Here is a 21,627-nt window from a genome sequence, read left to right on the forward strand (position 1 = left end):
ACTCAGTTTCGTAGCAAAGTCGATCGAAATTTACAAGATTTTAAAAAAGACTATGTCAAACACATCACGAAGACAATGCAAACCGAGGCACGCTGCTATACAATCGTTTTTGTTGAGAATCTTGAACTTTACACCCTTCAACACGTCCTGTACACACAAATTTTAACTTATTTTTCATGTCCATCGATGTGCCGCTCGAGCTACGATGTTATAGTTTGGAGTTGTTTCAATCAAAATCTGAAAGTGGTGTACTTTTTCTTAGTAAGCCAAACAAAACTGATCTTGTTTCAACGCTTTACTTATTATCTGATTTGACTTATTTAGCGTGATCGTCGATGTGCCTCCCAAGCTACGATACTATATAAAGGGCTTGATTTATTGTAATCTCTTTTTGCCTTCCTCACCTCACTGAGGCAAGGCTATAAAATCACTCGAAAAATGAACTTCTTAAATACACCTCCTAGATATACCTCCACGTATACCTATCGACTCAGAAACAAATGTCTGTGGGGATGTGTGTAGACACGTTTTTTTCCACACGATTATCTCAGAACTGACTAAACCGATTTTGGCCGGATCCGCCTTATTCTGTTCGTTTTGGGGTCCCCTAAGACTCTATTAAATTTCATTTTGTTTAGTAAAGTATTTAAAAAGTTATGCCAAGAAAACGATTTTTGTAGATAGGGACCATCCATAAACCACGTGGACACTTTAGGGGGGGGGGGTATGGTGATTGTCCACGATCCATACAAAAAAGTTTTTTTGTATGACCGATTGTCCACGATGGGGGTAATAGATCCCCAAAAAGTGTCCACGTGGTTTATGGATGGTCCCATACAAAAAACGTTACTTAATCCACCTAGGTGAATGGGGGCTTCCTCTTCTCGGTTCATAGTCATACACAAATAAATGTATTGAGAATGTACACGTATATATAGAGGCGATTCGTTGATTGATTTCTAAAATTCAACTAAATTGCTAATATTATTGTTCACAATGATAAAGCTTAATTTTCTGGGTACAATGACCCTTTGTACGACCGCAAAGGATTTAAAATGGATTTTTAAAACAATTTAAAATAATAACTTTGCGATCCTTTTTGACTGAAAGCAAATACTTAGTATATAGTCTAGAGACTTACTAAATCGAATGCTATTCAATCCGAGTAGAAGTAAAATACGCCTATGTTCGTCGACGAAAATCCATGTAAGCAATGCACGCGAGTTTTTACACCGTGACGGCATAGGGGGATGGCGTCACTATTTTAAGACCACGTTTTCCACTTTTTCTTATCGAAACCGACTACTTTATCGACTTCATTTTGCTGGGCGAGATAGGACGCCGTCTATTTTTAGACGATGACTCAGCACTTTTGCACTTAAAAAAACCAGATGGCAGCACGATATAACGCCACTTCCCTATGCAGTGCTCGAACGAGTCAAAATTTCCGTAAACTCTCTCCTTCTCTCGCCTTGCATTCCGCTCTCACCTTCTACAGCTAAAGCGAAAATTTAAGAAAGGGTAAAAAGTGTATCGCTAACGGAGTCGATCGATGGCTCATGGATAGGTATCTAAGAACACATTACATATTGTCATTTCCCGAAATGACTTGACTTGTCTTGGCTTGGCGAAGACGTTTTTGAGGCTATTCTGGTCCTGATTTAGGGACGACAGAATCTTAGCATGCTGGACGCGATTCACAAAGGGAATTTTATTTCCTAAAATGACATTCGAAGCACGATGAAAAATGCTTTCGAGTGAAGTATAATAGTTCTGGGTTTTTTAGCCGGATGGGCGAACCAGCATGTGATAATGCATTGGTATCGTCAAAAATAGCAGTTTAGTGCAGATATTAGCGACTAAGCCTAATAATTCGTCGAGATATGTATCTCATTGGATTGGGTTTTGAAAAAGCTTTACAAAAATGTGCAACATGCCGAAATTTTGGTTAATTTTGGCCACGTTTTAGTCGATTTGGAGGCGGCTGAATGCAAACAGTTTTCTTAAAGTGGCTGTAACTTTGGCAAATTTCAATGGATTTTTGTCCCGTTTCAGCCGTGGATGGAGGACATTCCAGACTACCTAGTTGTGCAAAAATGAAGCAATTTTGAAAAATTTTCATCGTTTTTTGTTTTTTGATTTTAGTTTTGCAAATCGTTTTTCGTAAATATCTTTTGACAGGAAAGGGCTACGGGGAAGATTTTCAATAGCGACTTATCGGAAGCTAAGAGGGATCGAATGCAACCGGAAGTGTCCAAATCCGTTCAGCCATTTCCGAGAAATCGCAGTGACATTTTTTGGCCAATTTTCAAGTGATTTTATATGGCATTCCTCGGAGAGGAAGCCAAAAAGGGTGTTTTTTTGCATAACCTCAAAAGGCCGCGTCTTTTTGTTTACGTGCGAGAGTCGCGCCAGATGCGAAACGCCATATTGCTTCAAATGAGAGTCTGACTTTTTTCTGGAAAAGTCTGTATCAGGTATTTATTTTTTCATAAACTTATTTTCATTATTACTTTGTAAATGTGAGGAAGGCACCACCCACCTAATGGTGGATTAAGAAACGTTTTTTCTACATATTTTTTAAGGAAATCGAGTGTACGAAGAACCGATGGTGATGTTTTTGAGTTGGTTAGTGCTGTTTTTAGTGGATTGCAACAGCTGGAGGAGCTTTTCCTCACAATTCGAAGCTGGGAGGCAAAGTTTTCCCCCCATCCCCTTAAAAAAGTGAGGGTACCCACAAAATGTACATTATTAACTATACTTGAGCCGTGTGTAAGCGTGTGACGATGCCGTTTGCTCTATCACTTGCCGAGGTATTCGTGCCGAGTGTGTGTGAGTGTACACATCAAACTGTTTTCATGACGCTTGCCAAAAACATGCCAGAATTAAACATGATACCGGGTGAAATTGAGAAAGTGACACTTACACACACACAGGGGAGAGGAGTTTTTCGCACTACCCACGGAATGACTGATGAGATACGTCAACTGAGATAATTAAGATCTGCGTCGAGTTGGGACGATTACACGCTCTAGCGAGCAACTCTGCGGAGGGAAATTAGATTGATTATAATTAAGTAACTGATACCTTTGTGCGCTCTCTGTGGCACACCTTGATATGTGCACCTGAAGAGTTGGCCCGTCAGAATTTTAAAACGCACCACAAAACCGCAAATTTCCACGCTTGACAGATGGCTGCACACCCATACCATCACACGGTGGTTGAACGCGCTACGGGCTGAAGATTGAGCAGCATCCTTGTCATTCTGTTGTTGTTAGTTGTGTGTGTGTGTGCGCGCGGTGAAGGGTAAACACCAACGCACACACCTTTGCTGGAAAAGTTGTGTCCTTTGTTCCGTAGCAACCACACGTAACGTAACGAAATGATAAAGTTCACACAAATATACTCTTCATCATCCTCGTGGGAAATATCACTTGGAAGTACACCCGAACGGCAGATCTGTGACAAACGAGGTCATCCGTAGGCACAACTAATAAGACAGTCGCCAACTGTATGAAGAAGCAGAACAAGACGAATTTTGCTTTGTTTTTGTTATCAAGCCGCCGTGGCATAGAGGTAACGTCAACGATTGTTAATCAAAGGGCGCAGTTTCGAATCTCGTTAGGAGCAAATCTTTTTGCGAGGAATATTTTTTCAGCTCTTCTTAACTATCGCCAATAGCAATTTCTCATTTTCGATATCCTGAAAGCATATCGCAACAGATCCTGATTGAGCTGCTGATTATTAAGTAAAACACACAATACCTCTAGCCAGAGAGATATCACATCGTTGCCGGCAAATCGCTCGGCCCGCCGTGCATACCAATGACGGTGCACCGCATGTTCTTCATAGCCTTGCGTTTCGTTCAAAATTGCTACTATGCTTTCAATTCAAACTTCCTGAAACTCTTCCACTCTGATGAACCTTCTTCCTGCACCTTTGTGTGCTTCTTTCTCTCTCTCGCAACAATTGTTTCGATTCTCATTCCGTCAGAAGCAGTTCAGGACAATTGTTCCCGGCACTCTCATTCTTATTCATCACCCGTCGCAAGGTTTCTGTTTCTGTCGGCACACCTCTCCAGAGCTTGGTATTGTCCTTTGTTACCTCTCCGCACCGAATCCGAGCGCCCCCCTTCCCTAAAAACCGCTGAATTATTGATCCTTGAAGTTTGGCAGAACAAACTTTCAAAAGTTACGCGAATCACGACTTTCTACTCACGCAGAACTTCACCTACGTACGCACCCCAGAGAGAGAGAGAGAGAGTCTCAAAGAATCATGGTGCCGCTACGTGATGTGAACTACATTTGCATAAATTGCGGCCATCACAAAGAAGGGGAGACAGGATAAAAGTTGTAACGCCGGCCTACCGTCAAGATCAAAGGGGTGAGTACCGAGAAGACTTTCCCCACCCCTCCGTGACGGAAGCGACTAGGGATTAAGGAAGCAAGGATTTGACAGCGGTGTTCTTTTTGCGAGATGTCAACTCTTTGTTTTTTTCCAAGTTCTACTTTGGCTGATTGTAGGGAAGTTTTCTACTTTTGCGATTTTTTTCATTTCTAAGATTTTGACATTTGAGAAGCAGTATCCGGAACATCTGCAGCGGTCAAGTTTTTTTTTTTCAGATGTTGAGATAATTTTTAATAAACTTTCCTAAGGGTCATTAGAGCAACTCTCTACGAAATCGGCCGATTTAGACCATTTTTATTTTTTGTATTTTTTTTATTTGACTCATACTTTGTGGGGGCCTTCCCTATGACCAAATAAGCTATTTTGCGTCATTGGTTCACCCATACAAGTCTCCATACAATTTTGGCTGCTGTCCATACAAAAATGGTATGTAAATATTCAAACAGCTGTAACTTTTGGGTAAATTTTCTGATCAATTTGGTGTCTTCGGCAAAGTTGTAGGTATTGTTGAGGACTTTGAAAAAAAATAGGTACACGGAAAAAAAATGCAGATTTTTTTATCAACATTTTTTTTACTAAAACTCAATTTCCCAAAATACGTATTTTTTGATTTTCGAGATTTTTTGATATGTTTTAGGGGACAAAAATCCGCAACTTTTGAGCCATAGAGAAACATGGTCAAAAAATCTGCCGCCGAGTTATAAATTTTTGAAAAAATATTGATTTTTGGAAAAAATCCAAGTTTCATGCAAAAACAAGTTTGACATTACTTTTAAATGCAAAATTGAATTTGCAATCGAAAAGTACTTTACAGATTTTTTGATAAAGGGCTCCGTTTTCAAGATATAGCCACCGAAAGTTTGATTTTGGCGAAATATTTGCAGTTTTTCAATTTTTAAAAATAGTGACCATAATAAAATTGTCTAAGAGACATTGAAGATTGGACCTATGGTTGCTGAGATACAGCGGCTTAAAGAAAAAGAAACACGAAAATTAAAGTTTTCTAAATCTCACCAAAACAACCCACCTTTTCCTAATGACGATATCTCAGCAATTAATGGTCCGATTTTCAATGTTAATATATGAAACATTCGTGAAATTTTCCGATCATTTCGAAAAAAATATTTTGAAAATTTTTTAAATCATGACTAACATTTTAAAAGGGCCAAATATTGAATATTACGCCCATTTAAAATGCTAGTCTTGATTTAAAAATCTTCAAAATATTTTTTTCGAAGAGATCGGAAAATTTCAAGAATGTTTCATGTGTTAACATTGAAAATCGGACCATTAATTGCTGAGATATCGTCATTAGAAAATGGTGGGCTGATTGGGTGAGAATTAGAAAACTTCAATTTTCGTGTTTCTTTTTTCTCAGCAACCAGAGGTCCAATCTTCAGTGTCTCTTAGACAATTTTATAGCAAATTTTCTGAACTTTTCAAAAAAATATTTTTAGAAATGGTCACTCATGGTCACTATTTTTAAAAATTGAAAAACTGCAAATATTTCGCTAAAATCAAACTTTCGGTGGCTATATCTTGAAAACGGAGCCCTTTATCAAAAAATCTGTAAAGTACTTTTCGATTGCAAATTCAATTTTGCATTAAAAAGTAATGTCAAACTTGTTTTTGCAAAACTTCGCCTTTTTCAAAATCACTATTTTTTCAAAATTCATAACTCGGCGGCAGATTTTTTGACCATGTTTCTCTATGGCTCAAAAGTTGCGGATTTTTGTCCCCTAAAACATATCAAAAAATCTCGAAAATAAAAAAATACGTATTTTGGGAAATAGAGTTTTAGTGCTAAAAAAGTTGAGAAAAAAATCTGCAAATTTTTTTTTCCGTGTACCTATTTTTTTCTCAAAAGTCCTCAACAATACCTACAACTTTGCCGAAGACACCAAATTGATCAGAAAATTCACTCAAAAGTTACAGCTGTTTGAATATTTACATACCATTTTTGTATGGACAGCTGCCAAAATTGTATGGAGACTTGTATGGGTGAACCAATGACACAAAATAGCATATTTGGTCATAGGAAGGCCCCACAAAGTTTGAGTCAAATACAAAAATAAAATGGTCGAAATCGGCCGATTTCGTAGAGAGTTGCTCCGCTGTAATGGAGTGAGAGCGAAAGCAAAGAGAGAGTATTCAGTAGCGAGCGGTGTGGAAATGACAAACGGTAGGAAACGGTCAAAACAGTTTTTCGTCGCGTTCGATTTGTGATTGCGAGTGAATGAGTATTTCTGTAGCATTGAGGACCCTCTGTTTGAGCCAAATAAAAAAATACAAATAATAAAAATGATTGTATGTTTTTTTTTTTTGAATCGCAGATACTTTTTTGTGAAACTGCCAGATTTAAAAAATAATGATAATCATTCGATGCATTTTTGAAGAGGTTATATTTGAAGTTTATACAATCGAGACTTGAGTCATTTATTCGGAATTTACTAAGGAATATTTAAGATTCAAATGTCTTTGTCTCTAATATGTGCGCTGTTGCTTACCCTAATATTGTTCATGCAAATCAACTCTCACCCCACACATTCTCAACTCAAGAGGGAAACTTTTCCAAAACTTCCAAAAAGTTGAGAAAAAAATCTGCAAATTTTTTTTTCCGTGTACCTATTTTTTTCTCAAAAGTCCTCAACAATACCTACAACTTTGCCGAAGACACCAAATTGATCAGAAAATTCACTCAAAAGTTACAGCTGTTTGAATATTTACATACCATTTTTGTATGGACAGCTGCCAAAATTGTATGGAGACTTGTATGGGTGAACCAATGACACAAAATAGCATATTTGGTCATAGGGAAGGCCCCCACAAAGTTTGAGTCAAATACAAAAAATAAAAATGGTCGAAATCGGCCGATTTCGTAGAGAGTTGCTCCGCTGTAATGGAGTGAGAGCGAAAGCAAAGAGAGAGTATTCAGTAGCGAGCGGTGTGGAAATGACAAACGGTAGGAAACGGTCAAAACAGTTTTTCGTCGCGTTCGATTTGTGATTGCGAGTGAATGAGTATTTCTGTAGCATTGAGGACCCTCTGTTTGAGCCAAATAAAAAAATACAAATAATAAAAATGATTGTATGTTTTTTTTTTTTGAATCGCAGATACTTTTTTGTGAAACTGCCAGATTTAAAAAATAATGATAATCATTCGATGCATTTTTGAAGAGGTTATATTTGAAGTTTATACAATCGAGACTTGAGTCATTTATTCGGAATTTACTAAGGAATATTTAAGATTCAAATGTCTTTGTCTCTAATATGTGCGCTGTTGCTTACCCTAATATTGTTCATGCAAATCAACTCTCACCCCACACATTCTCAACTCAAGAGGGAAACTTTTCCAAAACTCCACCAAATTGATTATGGAAAAAGGATGCTCTTTCCACCGCCAAAAATTATGCCAATCTCGTAACTCATCTTTTCTTCAAAAGGGGGAGTAGAAAAATTAGCAAAAAAAAAAAAAAAAAAATACAATTTCCCAGGAGGGGAACAAAACCTGCCAAGTATACTAAAACGTACGAGCCTCTTTTGTTCTACGCAACATAAATTTAGGGGGAGTACAATTCGTCACCAAAGCGTGTGAGATTCACTGTAAGCGTTTAATTAAGGGGGACACTTTGTCCCGTAAATGGGGTACAACAACCAGGAGGGAAGTAAACGATCCTTTTAATGGCGTCAAAATGAGCAAGGACCACCAGGCTTACCCGTTCAGTACACCAGGGGTGCAATGAAATCATCCTTTGATAGGGCCGATTTTCGGTTATCACCAGGCATGTTCTGCTCATCGTTGCGAGCCCGAAACTGCTCCATCAGCTCCGCTCTGGCTATGTTTCTGCTGATCCGAACTACCCGGAAGGCTTACACACAACAACAGTGTCGTCGTCATTCCCACACTCCATTTGATTGGACGTCGACCCTGTCAAAAGGGCTCCAAACCTCCCAAGTGTAATCAAATCATCAATTACTTCTGCTCCTCTAGGCGGTGAACTCGGTTCTGTCGAACAATTTCGATACTGCTGAGGTCAGCTTTTTTTTTTGCTACGAAAGACAACTAGACCATATTTTCCGGGGGGACACTGGATTCAGATATTATCGGAGTCCACCTTGGGTCAGCAGAGAACCGATAAATCATCTCGTTTCGGCTCTGGAAATTGCTTCGTGGTTTGTCTTTGCCCAAGTTCTGTAACTTGTCTTAAATCATCAACTTCGAACAAAGAGCGAGAAAAAAAGGAGTCCAACCGGGATGTGTTTTTCATTGGTCATCGGCCGCAGGCCGTTTCGTTTCTTATGACATGCTCGTAAAGTTCTGTCTGGGGGGAAAAAATGTGTGTTGACAGGTTCGCACAAAAAAAGTGCTCAAATTGATAACGACAGATGGTGGGAGTAAGAAAGAAAAAGGTACACATCGTTTTTCCGGGAAATGAACTCTCGGACTCGTTGGTGAGAGGGGGTCGTCCCTTTGGGCGAGAAAATCGATCATTTCTCGGAGTATTGTGCGGAGGTGTTGGGATATGTGAATCGAATCAACCCCGCCGTACATTCGAGATGTATGAGCGGATACTGGGAATTGATTGAATTTGAATGATTTATTAGGGTTGAAACGCTGCTGGGAGCGATCCGGCTTCTTGACCCACTTACTGAACGAAGACTCTGGATAAGCTATTTTTGATATTAAAAGGCATCATGGAGGAGATTCAGTGTAGTGTCTTGAGTCTAATCAATTTGATATGTGAGAAAATGTATAAGAGTTTTTATTTTAAATTTGATAATTTGTTTAAAAGGTATTCAACACGCCTTTCCTATCGATTACAAACTCAGTAACGAATCAACGACGTATTCCCGTGTTGTGATCCCCAAAAGTAACAAGCCCCCGATAAAATCGCCAACTTTAGTATCGCGCTCGCCGTAAAAATGCACCCGAAACACAAGAACCCACTCGGGAAATCCCCCTGTTTTCCGTAGTACACCGGCTTCACCTTAACGATCCCGTTATGCGTTTCCTTCGCATTTCCTTCCGGTGGTTCCACCGATGATGAAAACTCGTATACACAAGCACACTTTTCTTCACCTTTACGCGTGTGGAACGCCTCGAGTACATCATAAAGTCCCGGCCCTTTTTTTCCTGCCTTACTTCCTCAACAACACACCGCTCCGCTGGCTGCTTATTAAATGTTGATGTGTTCAAGGTGATAAATTTAGATTTTGGAAACCCATCCACGTCACCGCCGTCTTCAGGGCGTGATGACGACGGTCCCGAGTTTTCGGGAAGATCTTCGCTGGCGTTATGTGGTGACGGTTTATGGCGTGTGTGATGATGCGCGGTGCCAAGCAGTTCGTCAACGCTTGTTCTTGGAGACTACGCTGCCTAATGGCAAGAGTGGCGTACGTCGTAAACTCTGATTTCGAGGCACTCTCTCGAGCGCCACGCCAAAGTTTTCCAATTTTTCACCATTTAGATAATGTTTGAGCGCGCGCGCGCGATCCCCCCTAATGCACGTAGGTCATTTTTCAAGAGTTAGGGAATGGCCACGAGGCACGCGTTTTTCCCAGCCACAAAAAAAATCACTCGAAAAAAGCGCGTTGTTTATAAATAAAATACGAGTCCATTCCGATTTGTACTAAACACGCCTTCACTATGCATAAATAAACGTGTTTTTGATGTTTGGGGGCTTGAGTTATGCTCCCCGTCCTCCGACCTTCCGTGTTCATTCTCACGATTTCGAAGAAATCGAAGTTCTTTCGATTTTCCAAATATAACAGAACGCGCGCGTGGTAACGTGGTATTAATTCCGGTATTTTTTGTTTCTCCAATTTCTTCCCAAACTTCTCTAGAACAACAACAACAACATCAACGTCACAGACGAGCCCCGGCGGAAGCGCGAGGTGGCAACGCGACCGAACCATATCCTGCTGTTCACCATCATCAATCCCGTCTATCCGATTACAGTGGTAAGTAAGGCCAACAGTTGGCACCAAAGAGAAATGACATTTGTATGGAGATACCTAAAGCAGCTCATAAAGAAACTTACCTCTCAATTCTGTACAGGTTATCTAAAGACCTTTCCAGTCGATCATAAACGTTATTTAGATCTGGTTACCTTACCTCCAGAAATATTCCAATTTGTGAAAATTTGTGAAATTCATACAATTATGAAGGATCAAAGAAATTGTTTTCTGAACTTTATGCAATTTTTCAGCCGGATCTTAGAAATAGTTATGAAAACATGGTCCGTAACCTATGTTTGACCTATCATAGATTGGGTTATAAAAAGACTCAAAGGATCTCAAGAAATGTGATTAAAATAGGGTCCGTAACCAATATTTGACCTATCATAGGTTGAGCTATCAAAAGACCTTTCCAAAGAGCCATTAACACCAATGATCTGGCAAAAATATTTTTCCCAAAAAAATAAAATTTGAGTTAGACTCTTCCTTATGATCTGGTAACCATATCTTAAGAAATTTGCGAATTCGTGAAATTTATACAATTCAATGCGGATCCCAGAAATTGTTATGGAAATATGGTCCGTAACCTATATTTGACCTATCATAGGTTCACAGAAAAAAATCTGATGGTTAAATCGCATGCATAAGCATGCACATCACCTTCGTCAAAAAAAAAAAAAAAACACTTGATATAACACAATTTTCGTTAAAAACAAAAAAAAAAGTTGCATACGGCGGGATTCAAACCCAGCACCAACAGAAAAGACTGGCCCCATAGACCATATCTCCAGAAACATGCTAATTTGTTATTCCAATTCGTGAAAGCTTCACAGCAAAAAAGAAGAATTGAAATTTTGCTGCGTGTAATTTACATGGTGTAAAAGGCCAGGTTATAAAATATGCATTATTTAATAAACTTTTATGTAAAATTACACTCAAAAATATGTTGCCATCAGTAACCTACATGACCGAGATGTCAAGTTCATATGGACATTTATCCTTCCCACTCATCAACGCTAATCTTTGTGCATCATTGTCGTTTCGCAAAAAGTTACATGCATTTGCATGCAATTTTACCATCGCATTTTATTTGCTGCGTTGGCAAAATAAAATCAACACTCTGACCCTTTAAAAAAGTCGTCATCCTGCATAGTTCAATTTACTCTCGCCACAGTCAAGTGGATGAACTGCCAGTGACGTTACAAAACATAAACAACAACAAGTTGCACCCCCTCGTCTGCTGCAAAGTGAGCCACCCACAAACCCCCATAGCCGACTCCAAGTCTGCCAACTACAGAATTGCGGAGAGAGCGCAGATCCCGCACGTAAAAAAGTAACACACTTTGAGTGCTCGGCGCTCATAGTAAACAAGATTTATCCACTAGAGACGTGCCCTAGCAAACCTGCCCCAACATTCCTGGCGGTTAACCCCGGGGTTTGTTTGCGGTTTACGAATTTTGGTCAACGACAAAATATGCGATTTAGGTACAAATCACGTCTCTATTTCCTGCGCGCGAGATGTACACCACGCGATTGCATCGCAAATTTACAGAAGCTCATAAAAATCGTCGTCGTCTCTGGTGATGCAACGCCTGCAAGGTAGGCAGCCCGCACAACATTCATCACCGAGGAATGGTGAGGGGTTCGCACATTTTATCATTTTCCCATATGAACCGACATAAAGCTTGCGAGAGAGGGTCGTCGGTGTGTGCACAGTCAGGAAGACTGTCAGTTCGGCTTTGCGTGTGGTACCAAGCTGCACAGTGCGCAAAAATACATGTAATTTTACACGTGTTTGATGTATAGTTGAAATTCAATTCAATGAAATCGGCGATTTTCCATTAAGATTCATGTAAAATTACATGAATTATCCTATCAAATTACAAAGTAAAACTAAACGTACTTTTTTACAGTTCCAAATCCGTTATTTATTACCGGAGTGCGCGGGATCGCGCAAGGTGCTGTGCAGGCAGTATACCTTGCAGGTGTCTCGTACAAAACACACACCACGTGAGTGTACGCGTGCACACGTACGTGCGGGCTATGATTTAAGGGCTTTTGATTTTGCACCACTCGTACCGGAGGACGGGGGGTTACAAAATGGATGGGCATGGGGACAGGGTTAAAATATCTCTTTAAATATTTTATTACGTGAAAGCACCCCCTGGCGGGAGAGTTTTGCCCTACTTTTAGCTTTTTTGGTAGATTCTTTGATCCTGGCCCGAAGTGAAGACTAGTCACACGGATGTGGAAAATGTAGAGTTGAGAGACCCTAATTCTGCGTAAATGGAAATGTAGGTGGGGTGGGGGTGTTGTTTACCTTTCGCGCTCGTACACACGTGACCGGAAAAACAAGTTGTCAGAAGGGACGTTTTAATCTGTTTGCTGACTGGAATGATGGAATTTCGAGGCAGGAAACTGAAATCAATGTTCTCTGGATCAAATGAGATTGATGGCGTTGGTGTAAGCCAATCAATGTTGCGTTTTTTGAGTGTGTAAAAGTGAAGTTTTGACAGGTTTCTGAACGCATATGGTATCAAATATTAAGAGCGTCTGATTGGAATATGAGAAAATTACATCAAAAGCATGTAACTTTCCATGAAGCCTTTTCACTGTTTAAAATATTTTACAAAGCTACGCCGCTAATCTAAAAAAAACAGATCTGAAATCATTTAATAATTCAAATGTCCTCAAATGTACACAATACTGGTAATGCTGAAGAGATAGCGATATCCTGCACAGAAAAAAATATGTAAATTTACACAGCACGTAATTACTGTTTCTTATGTAAACTCACTCAATGTAATGTTGAAATATGATGTAAAGAGTAAAAAGTCATGGAAATTGCTCCAATGTAAATCTAAATCTAATGTAAATCATGAATCCAATGGAAACGTTGAGCATGGAAACTCATATCTGATGAATTTCTACCCGCGTTCGGCTTCCTGTAAATTCCTATTTAATGTAAATCATATATCCAATGTATTCCTGCCAAACGTTGACTTCAAAACTACCCGAACTAAAAATAGTAATATTTGGTTCTCTTTCTATCGCTTTCATACTTCGCTGGCCTACTGCCTGAGCCTCGCCCTGAACAAGTTGATGCTTTAGCCGCTCGTTTATAAAATGCGAAGATGGCTCAGTCGGCAGCGGGTAGCAGCAGTAACACCGAACATTCTACCCGTCGTCCGTTCGATTCCAGTCCAGCGTTATTCCACTTGGCCGTCGACGAGAAAGCGTCCCCTACCTGTGAAACAACTTTTTAAAATCCGAATTTCCTTTTGCTGCCCGCTTCAATCATTTTAAAATAGAACATAAGCCACACCCTTTTCCTACTGCAATCCAAGTCAAGCTTCTCATTCCCATTGACCAATCAGCATTAGTTGATTTGAACTAATGTAAATGCCAAAACTAATGTAAATTCCAAAACTCATGTAAATTTTCAAAACTAATGTAAATTTCCAATGAATCTAATGTAAATTTCCAATGAACCTAATGTAAATATACATCATTTATCATGATACCTTTTGGTACATGATAAATAATGTAAATTTACAGAAATATTTTTTTCTGTGTGGACTTAATACCTTCAAACTCCAGCAGCATTCCGTCACACTGCATTTCCCGCGTACTTCGTCATTAATCCATACTCGAATACTATCTACTGGACCGTTACAAATCCTCCGATGATTTCCATCCGTCCCCAATGACGACGAGGAAAACACCAACCCAAATCCAATAAGCGTTCAAACGAATCCAATTGCATTTTCCGCACCGCTCCTGGTTGAGAGGTTGCGTTGGCTCGGCGGGAAATCGTAAACGAAGCAGAAACGATCGCGAGCTTGACAACTTCACGCGAATAGTGGCTTTTCGTCGGTGAGCCTGCCGAGAAGGACTCGGTGGATGCAAAGTGGTCTTTGCCGGATCTCGAATAAAGTCAAATTGTTGTAAAGATGCAGTTCCTTTACACTGAATATTACATCATAATTTATGTAACATTTTTTTTTCTAATCCATTTGAAATCACATGTAAAATTACATCAAATGGCATGTAATTTTAAATGGATTAAACAAAAAAGCAATTTTTTTTACATAAATTATAATGTAATGTTCTGTGTAAAGACTGTTACATGTAATTTTACATGTAATTTTACATCTACCAAGTTTATGTGTTTCAATTTTTTTTTGTGACAATACTTAAACCTAAAAAAGAAACACAATTGAAGCTTCAATCGTAAAGGAATTTGTCAGAAGTAACACCTGAGAACATTGTGATGTTCTGTAATGTACAAACATTCCTGGCATCACCCAAAGCTACAAATGTGTACTGGCCCAACTTCGGGCACCGCAACCCGAGCCAAAGACCCATATTTACGCAAACATACACGTGTGGAATTCAATCCCACAGACAGCCAGATAAAAGAAGAAGCAAAAACATATCGTATCTCACTACATTTCGGTACATCTCAGTGTAGTAGCAATGTACTACGTACACTACAACCCGCTGCAACTGGTCACAGACCAGAGAACTTCAAGGGAAGATGAGTAATGCACTCGCACTCGAAAACGAGAAGATTTATTTTGGAACTGATCTGCTTCCAACTTTATCTGGCCGCAGTCAGAAATCTCTCGGTGTTGTCGACTGTGTGTTTGTGAGGTTGGTGGAAATATTTACACAAACCAAACACACACACACACACACACACACACACACATGAAACAAACGCTTCAAACTTAAGGGATTGCGAGGACAAGAAGTTGTCCTGGAATCTCTGAGGGCGGTCACACCAGCCAACAAAGTAATCTCCCAAGTCTGGCCACTGCCGGTGGCACGTAGTCCTTTTTGTCGCCTGGTTTTCACCCCCCGCCTACAAGGAGGAATTTAGTTGGGACTCTGTGTAATGTAGGGTAACCAGTAATGTTAAAATTTTTAAAGAAAATCGAAGAAGTAAAAAACATCGCATCAAAAATATTCGATAGGTGTCATTGTACAAGTCCAAACTTCTCCAAAAACTGGATTGTTATGTGAAATCCTATGACAAACAACTTTGTCGAATGTTGGGAAGCGATCCGAGTCGATCCTGAAAAGTAATCGAATGTTATGTGAAAAACATCGCATAGCTAATAACTTTTAAGGTTCAACTCGGATTGTTTTGCGTCCTTCGACAAAGTTGTTCAACATAAGATTCCCCATTCAAATCTCAATTTTGAAGATTTTTGGAAGTGGCAAGCACCACCTATCGGCAAAACTGCGATGCGATGTTTTCGCCCAATCTGTTCATGTTGACCAATTTGTATCAAATTCAATAATCCTGACCATCCTACCGGGGGTTGGTTACGTGTCCGGTCTGGTCCAGACCTGACGACCTTAAGTATGTTTGCAAGCAGCAACGTGTGTGTGTTCTTCTGTGGTCAATGCACCGAACCAACAGCTTTGCTGGTGCACCTTTTCCTGGAACCTGTAAGGACTCGAACCGATTGAGTTTGAGGAGGTCCACACACGCCGGGTGACATTTTCGATTACGAAACGCTCTCTTCTCGAGTAGTGTGTGAGTGATTTCTGTTCATTTACCAGCAGATCGGAAGAACTACAGCTGCTGCTGCTGTGAAGAAGTCGGGTGTAGGGTTGATTGGTTAAATTGCTTATTTATTGGAGCATGATTGTCCAATTGGTTCCAGTCACACCCGCTTCATTAGGACGAGGTCTCCGAAATTGGTTTGCGAGGGACTTTGTGTGGAGTCGGTGTGTGATTTTGGTGTTATGGATTCCGGAATGTGGGTGCTCTTGGAGATATGCACGGAAAAACATAAATTCAAGTGAACATAGAAAGTTTGAATTTCTTTTAAATATTATTTTATCCTAAATTTTAGAATTTTGAATATCTGGCAACCCTGTCGTGAGATATCGCCACTTTAGTCAGATTTTAAAATTTGTGACAAATAGTTAGGCTGGATGCCATGCCATGAATAAAATAAAATATTTTTTCCGTGCCGCTTTTCCCCGCTCAAGCTGATGCTGTCACGTTGTCGTCTTCATTGACGCCGTGAATATTACGAACATCTGGGAACGATGCGATTCTTTGGCGCTTCAGTTATTTGCAGCAGCAGTTTTCGTTTCGCGTTGTCGCTGCCACTCAGACAATCTGAAATATTAAAAATATGCTGCTCTCCACCAAAGGTACCCGACTTTTGCATTGGTTGACTCCACGGGCAGGGATCGAAGATGCGCCCAGTTGTGTGTGTTCATCGACAACCTGTCGATAGATAATTGAAATTGAGAACGTGCGCTCCTTCCATGGACCAGCAGCGGCAGCCTCACCGGCTTGGGCTCTCCAGACTGTCATCATAGTTTATGCAGGCACACTCGAGAGCAGCATCTGCTCCAGCCCAGCCCAATAACCGTCGAAGCTCTCTCTCTCTAAACATAGATCTCCATTTAGGTCAGAAATCTCAGCGCCACCACCGGAGAGTGTCAGAAAGTCGAAGGGAAAGGATTCAGAACATAACATTTGCATTTACTACCCTACTAGCGGTGGGTTGATTCCTCCGCAGCGCTCGACGTCAACTCCACGTTCAGTGCAGCGCACGTAATGAAAATGAATTAGTTTTCACAATTTCCATATCCAGAACCTGCCCGCACGAGAGCCTCCAATCATAGGCGGTTCGGCAGCTGCTGGAGGCAGCGAAGGAACCTGATTTGAATATTTCAAAAAGTAGTTTCGTCCCCCTGTAGGCTTCTCGTTGACAGTCGTCGGCTTTCCTTACCCAGTAGTTGACGGCGCGCGTGCAGAACCAACCTGTCAACGGAGTGGATCACGGAATCTGGGTGGCGGCGACGACGGCTTCTGGGGTCCGGCCGGGGGCAATCGACGAGATCCGGTGAAAAGAGAGCAGCAGCGGCAGCTCAATTATGTAATTATAGGCCACATTTCCTTCTTCTCACCGTGGTGGCTAGAGAGAGGTGATGTGTGGTGTGGTGGAGAGCGTTAGGGTGGTCCAAGGATATGCGATAGGGTTATTTTTTACGTTTTCGCAAGTTGGCCTTATTATTGTGGCTCGATTACTTAGGCAAAATCGGTAGCAGCATTTGGCCATTTTTGAGCCAAATCGGTTAATGTTTAAGGGTCGTTGTTGAGAGTTGAGATTTGTATGAGAAATTTCGAAAAAAAAAAAAAAAATGAAAAAGGCAACGTTTTTGTTTTTTTCGGGAAGGTGACGTTATTTGTGTGGAAATTTTGTCAAGAGTCAGATTCTAATGTGAAATTTAATGTGCTACAATTTCATTGAAGAGCGCAAAGCGATCCGAGTGGATTCGGAAAAGTTATGAGCAAATAAAAAAAAGACGTTTTTGCATGAATCGAGCCAGGGAGTGCCTCTTAATTTTTTTTTGTTATCACCCTACTGATCATACCAAAACAATTTTTTTTTGAATTTGTTCTAAATATTTTTTTAGTGCCAGCATTTGAAGTATGTATGAAAGATTTTTTTTTGCTTAGTTAAGACGTGAGCAGTTCTCTAGGATTTCGGTCATTCGATTTTTTTTGTATTTTTTAATCCGACTGAAACTTTTTTGGTGCCTTCGTTATGCCCAAAGAAGCCATTTTGCATCATTAGTTTGTCCATATAATTTTCCATACAAATTCGGCAGCTGTCCATACAAAAATGATGTATGAAAATTCAAAAATCTGTATCTTTTGAAGGAATTTTTTGATCGATTTGGTGTCTTCGGCAAAGTTGTAGGTATGGATACGGACTACACTGGAAAAAAATAATACACGGTAAAAAAAATTTGGTGATTTTTTTATTTAACTTTTTATCACTAAAACTTGATTTACAAAAAAACACTATTTTTAATTTTTTTTATTTTTTGATATGTTTTAGAAGGCATAAAATGCCAACTTTTCAGAAATTTCCAGGTTGTGCAAAAAATCACTGACCGAGTTATGAATTTTTTAATCAATACTGATTTTTTCAAAAAATCGAAATTTTGGTCGTAAAAATTTTTCAACTTCATTTTTCGATGTAAAATCAAATTTGCAATCAAAAAGTACTTTACTGAAATTTTGATAAAGTGCACCGTTTTCAAGTTATAGCCATATTTAAGTGACTTTTTTGAAAATAGTCGCAGTTTTTCATTTTTTTAAATTAGTGCACATGTTTGCCCAGTTTTGAAAAAAATATTTTTGAAAAGCTGAGAAAATTCTCTATATTTTGCTTATTTGGACTTTGTTGATACGACCTTTAGTTGCTGAGATATTGCAATGCAAAGGTTTAAAAACAGGAAAATTGATGTTTTCTAAGTTTCACCCAAACAACCCACCATTTTCTATCGTCAATATCTCAGCAACTAATGGTCCGATTTTCAATGTTAATATATGAAACATTTGTGAAATTTTCCGATCTCTTCGAAAAAAATATTTTTGGAATTTTCAAATCAAGACTAACATTTCACAAAGGCCAAACATTCAATATTACGCCCTTTTAAAATGTTTGTCTTGATTTGAAAATTCAAAAAGGGCTTTGTAGATCTGAACAAAACTACAAACTGCTTTTTTGCAAAAATATTTCGTCGTTCCGGAGAATTCGACGAAATAAAAAGTGTAACGCTACGCGGAGGTTTTACTGTAATCCGGGCAGACGGTAATAACAAAATTCATGCCATTTCAATAACAAATACTGTTAAAATAACAGAAAATGTTATGGAATCTTCTTGAAAACCCCATTTTTTTTAATAAGGCTTCAATAACAGTTTATGTTATCATAACAAAATTTGTTATTGGTTTGATATTGATTGAAAGCAAAAACAACTTGGGAATTACATTTTTTGTTATGAAAGAATAACTTCAACTGTTATTGGGATGATCGGATTAGTTGTTAAAATAACAAAAAATAATAACAAAGATTTGTTCGAAGAATCACTTCAAATGTTATTAGTCTGTTATTACAATAACAATCCAATAACAAAAAAAATCATAACGATGAATAACAAATCTTGTTATAAATAACATAAAATGTTATTGGACAAGTATTTTCAAATAACAAAAAATGTTATTCCCAAGTTATTTCCGTCTGCTCGGGAAACCTTTTTTTTAATATATTTTCGACGTAATCGATAAAAAATGAATTTGATTGTAAATGTTAAAGTTCTCTTGTAAAATTTTGATAAAAGCAAAATTGAAATCAATGATGATTTTATTTTTTAATCTCGTACATTCGTAAAAATGATGGCCACAAAACGTTTTTTCATTGCTTATTCTTTATTATTTTGTATATTTTGTTTCCATTTTATTAGGCGAATTTATTTTTGAGAATGACATTGATAAATGCTTTTTTTTTTATTTTTAATCATTTAATTTTGTCAGATGATTTTTATGAAGTTCGAAATTGCAACACTTTGTTTGTTTTTTTTTTTCTTATAAATTCGTAAAAAATGAAGGCATCATTTTTTTTATTAATTATTCTTTCGAAGGCCGTTTATACACTGAAAAGAAATTTATCTTGATTGTTAAAAAAAGCCGAATGATCCTTCAAAAAAGTTAGTTTAGTTTTTCAACCTATTTTTCCCAAAATGTGGATTCGACGTTTAGAGCCAGTTTAAACTAGCTATAAAGTTCGTCGATTTTACAAATTTTCTAGCTAGGGGGCATTGTGCATTGTGCTACAGACTCGTAATGCTATGCTATGCTATGCTTAACATTCGCGGAACACCAAGGGAGCCAAATAAGTTGGAAATGCAACTTCATCCGGCTGTATCTCGGCGAGAACTCAACTGATTTGGATTATTCTTATTGCAATCAATCCGGCAGGATGTCAAGAATCACCAGTAGATCCAAAACAGATGCGTCTACTCTATGTTACCATGAAAAAATAATTTCAAAAAAAAAAAAAAATCCAGCAGTTTTTTGACCCCGTTGGGCTTGGGGCTAAAAGTGTTAAAATTAGAATAAGTATTTTTTATTCAAGATTTTTGATGGGAGGTAGACTAAATCTTTAATAAAATGATGGAGATGATTTTCGCATAGTACAGTTCAAGCTAGATTTTCTGAAAATTTCTAAAACTTTGGGTTATCGAATCACGGACAAAAAAAATGTATCCTTTTTTCGTATCTATATTTTTTTGCCACAGAATTTGATTTTGTAATCCCGTTTAATTAAATTTGAATAGCTGTTTCATGTTTTATTGAAAATTGCATTTTCTCAAGATTTCATTTAGGCCATTTTTAATTTGCATGAAAAAGAGCATTGTTGAGGTCATATTTGAGCTCAACAAACCAAAACAAGGCATCGTAAAAAAAGAGTAATTGTTATTATTTTATCTTATGGGAAATTTTCGGAAAATCGAGTCTGGACTGTATTTGTTTATGAAAATAAGGTTTTTTTTTAATTTGCACCACCCTACTCAACTCTGTACCCATCATCATTTGACTAGCAGTTCGCGGGAGTCTGATGACTTTGGTTCACGCGCCACTACGTCGGTCGAAGGAATCTCGGCAGGTCGTTAATCGGGGAGGTCGCGCGCGGGGAGACATAATTGCTGGGCTTTTATGCTTTCTCTGCTCACTTCTTTGTAGGTTAGCCTTTCCACCTCATCGACACTGTTTGCGGTGTTTTCACCCGCTAGTTTCGCTATTTATTGGCTTCGATCAGCATCAAGAAGGTTGTGGCAGGTCGTTAACGTACGGCAAACTGCAAGATGTGTTATTATAGGTTGTTACACGGCAAACATCGACGACGACGTCGGCCAATCTTGTTTGCATAAAAGCGCCTGTTTTGATCGCCCGAAGGAGGAGAGGAGAGGAAATCAAATCTGGGCGGCGTCAGTGGGAGCAAACAAAAACAAACAGGTGTGGAATGAATTTCAAATAGACCTCCCTTCGGGGCTTGCCTGGAGTTCGGAGTGGGAGGTCGTTTGGGACAACCCGGCTCTAGCTTGTACAATTTGACAGATAATCAAGCACAATGACACAATGGAATTCGTTGGACTACGAAGAAAGCGCACCAGGCCATAAAATTGAATGACACTGGCAAACTGTCACTTTGCGCTGCAACGCACTTGCTCTCCATTAAAATCCAATTTCGGAATGCAGCGACGAGGTTTCTCCGAGGAGGTCCTGTTGGAATGTGGCAAAGAGGACCCATGGAGCGGGTTGTTTTGGACTCGCAAAATGACCTGTCGAGCGAAATGCAATGTCATTTGGGCGTACTCTGAAGAAGAAGAAGAAGAAAGGATTTCGCCGCCCAAGGACCGGGGTAATGAATTGGTC

At 39.1% G+C, this 21,627-nt stretch overlaps 1 protein-coding gene across 14 annotated transcripts in view; it reads left to right on the forward strand.

The window, feature by feature from the left end:
* Positions 1-21,627, forward strand: part of LOC6052855 (heterogeneous nuclear ribonucleoprotein L) — a 357,965-nt gene that overhangs the window by 118,374 nt on the left and 217,964 nt on the right. For all 14 annotated transcript variants that reach the window (XM_038253811.1, XM_038253810.1, XM_038253809.1 and 11 more), the window contains exon 3: positions 10,251-10,367. In XM_038253811.1, the coding sequence (XP_038109739.1) occupies positions 10,251-10,367 (117 nt within the window). The remainder of the gene's footprint in view (positions 1-10,250; positions 10,368-21,627) is intronic.

The sequence above is a fragment of the Culex quinquefasciatus genome, chromosome 2 (genome assembly GCF_015732765.1).
Source record: "Culex quinquefasciatus strain JHB chromosome 2, VPISU_Cqui_1.0_pri_paternal, whole genome shotgun sequence".
Taxonomy (NCBI): domain Eukaryota; kingdom Metazoa; phylum Arthropoda; class Insecta; order Diptera; family Culicidae; genus Culex; species Culex quinquefasciatus.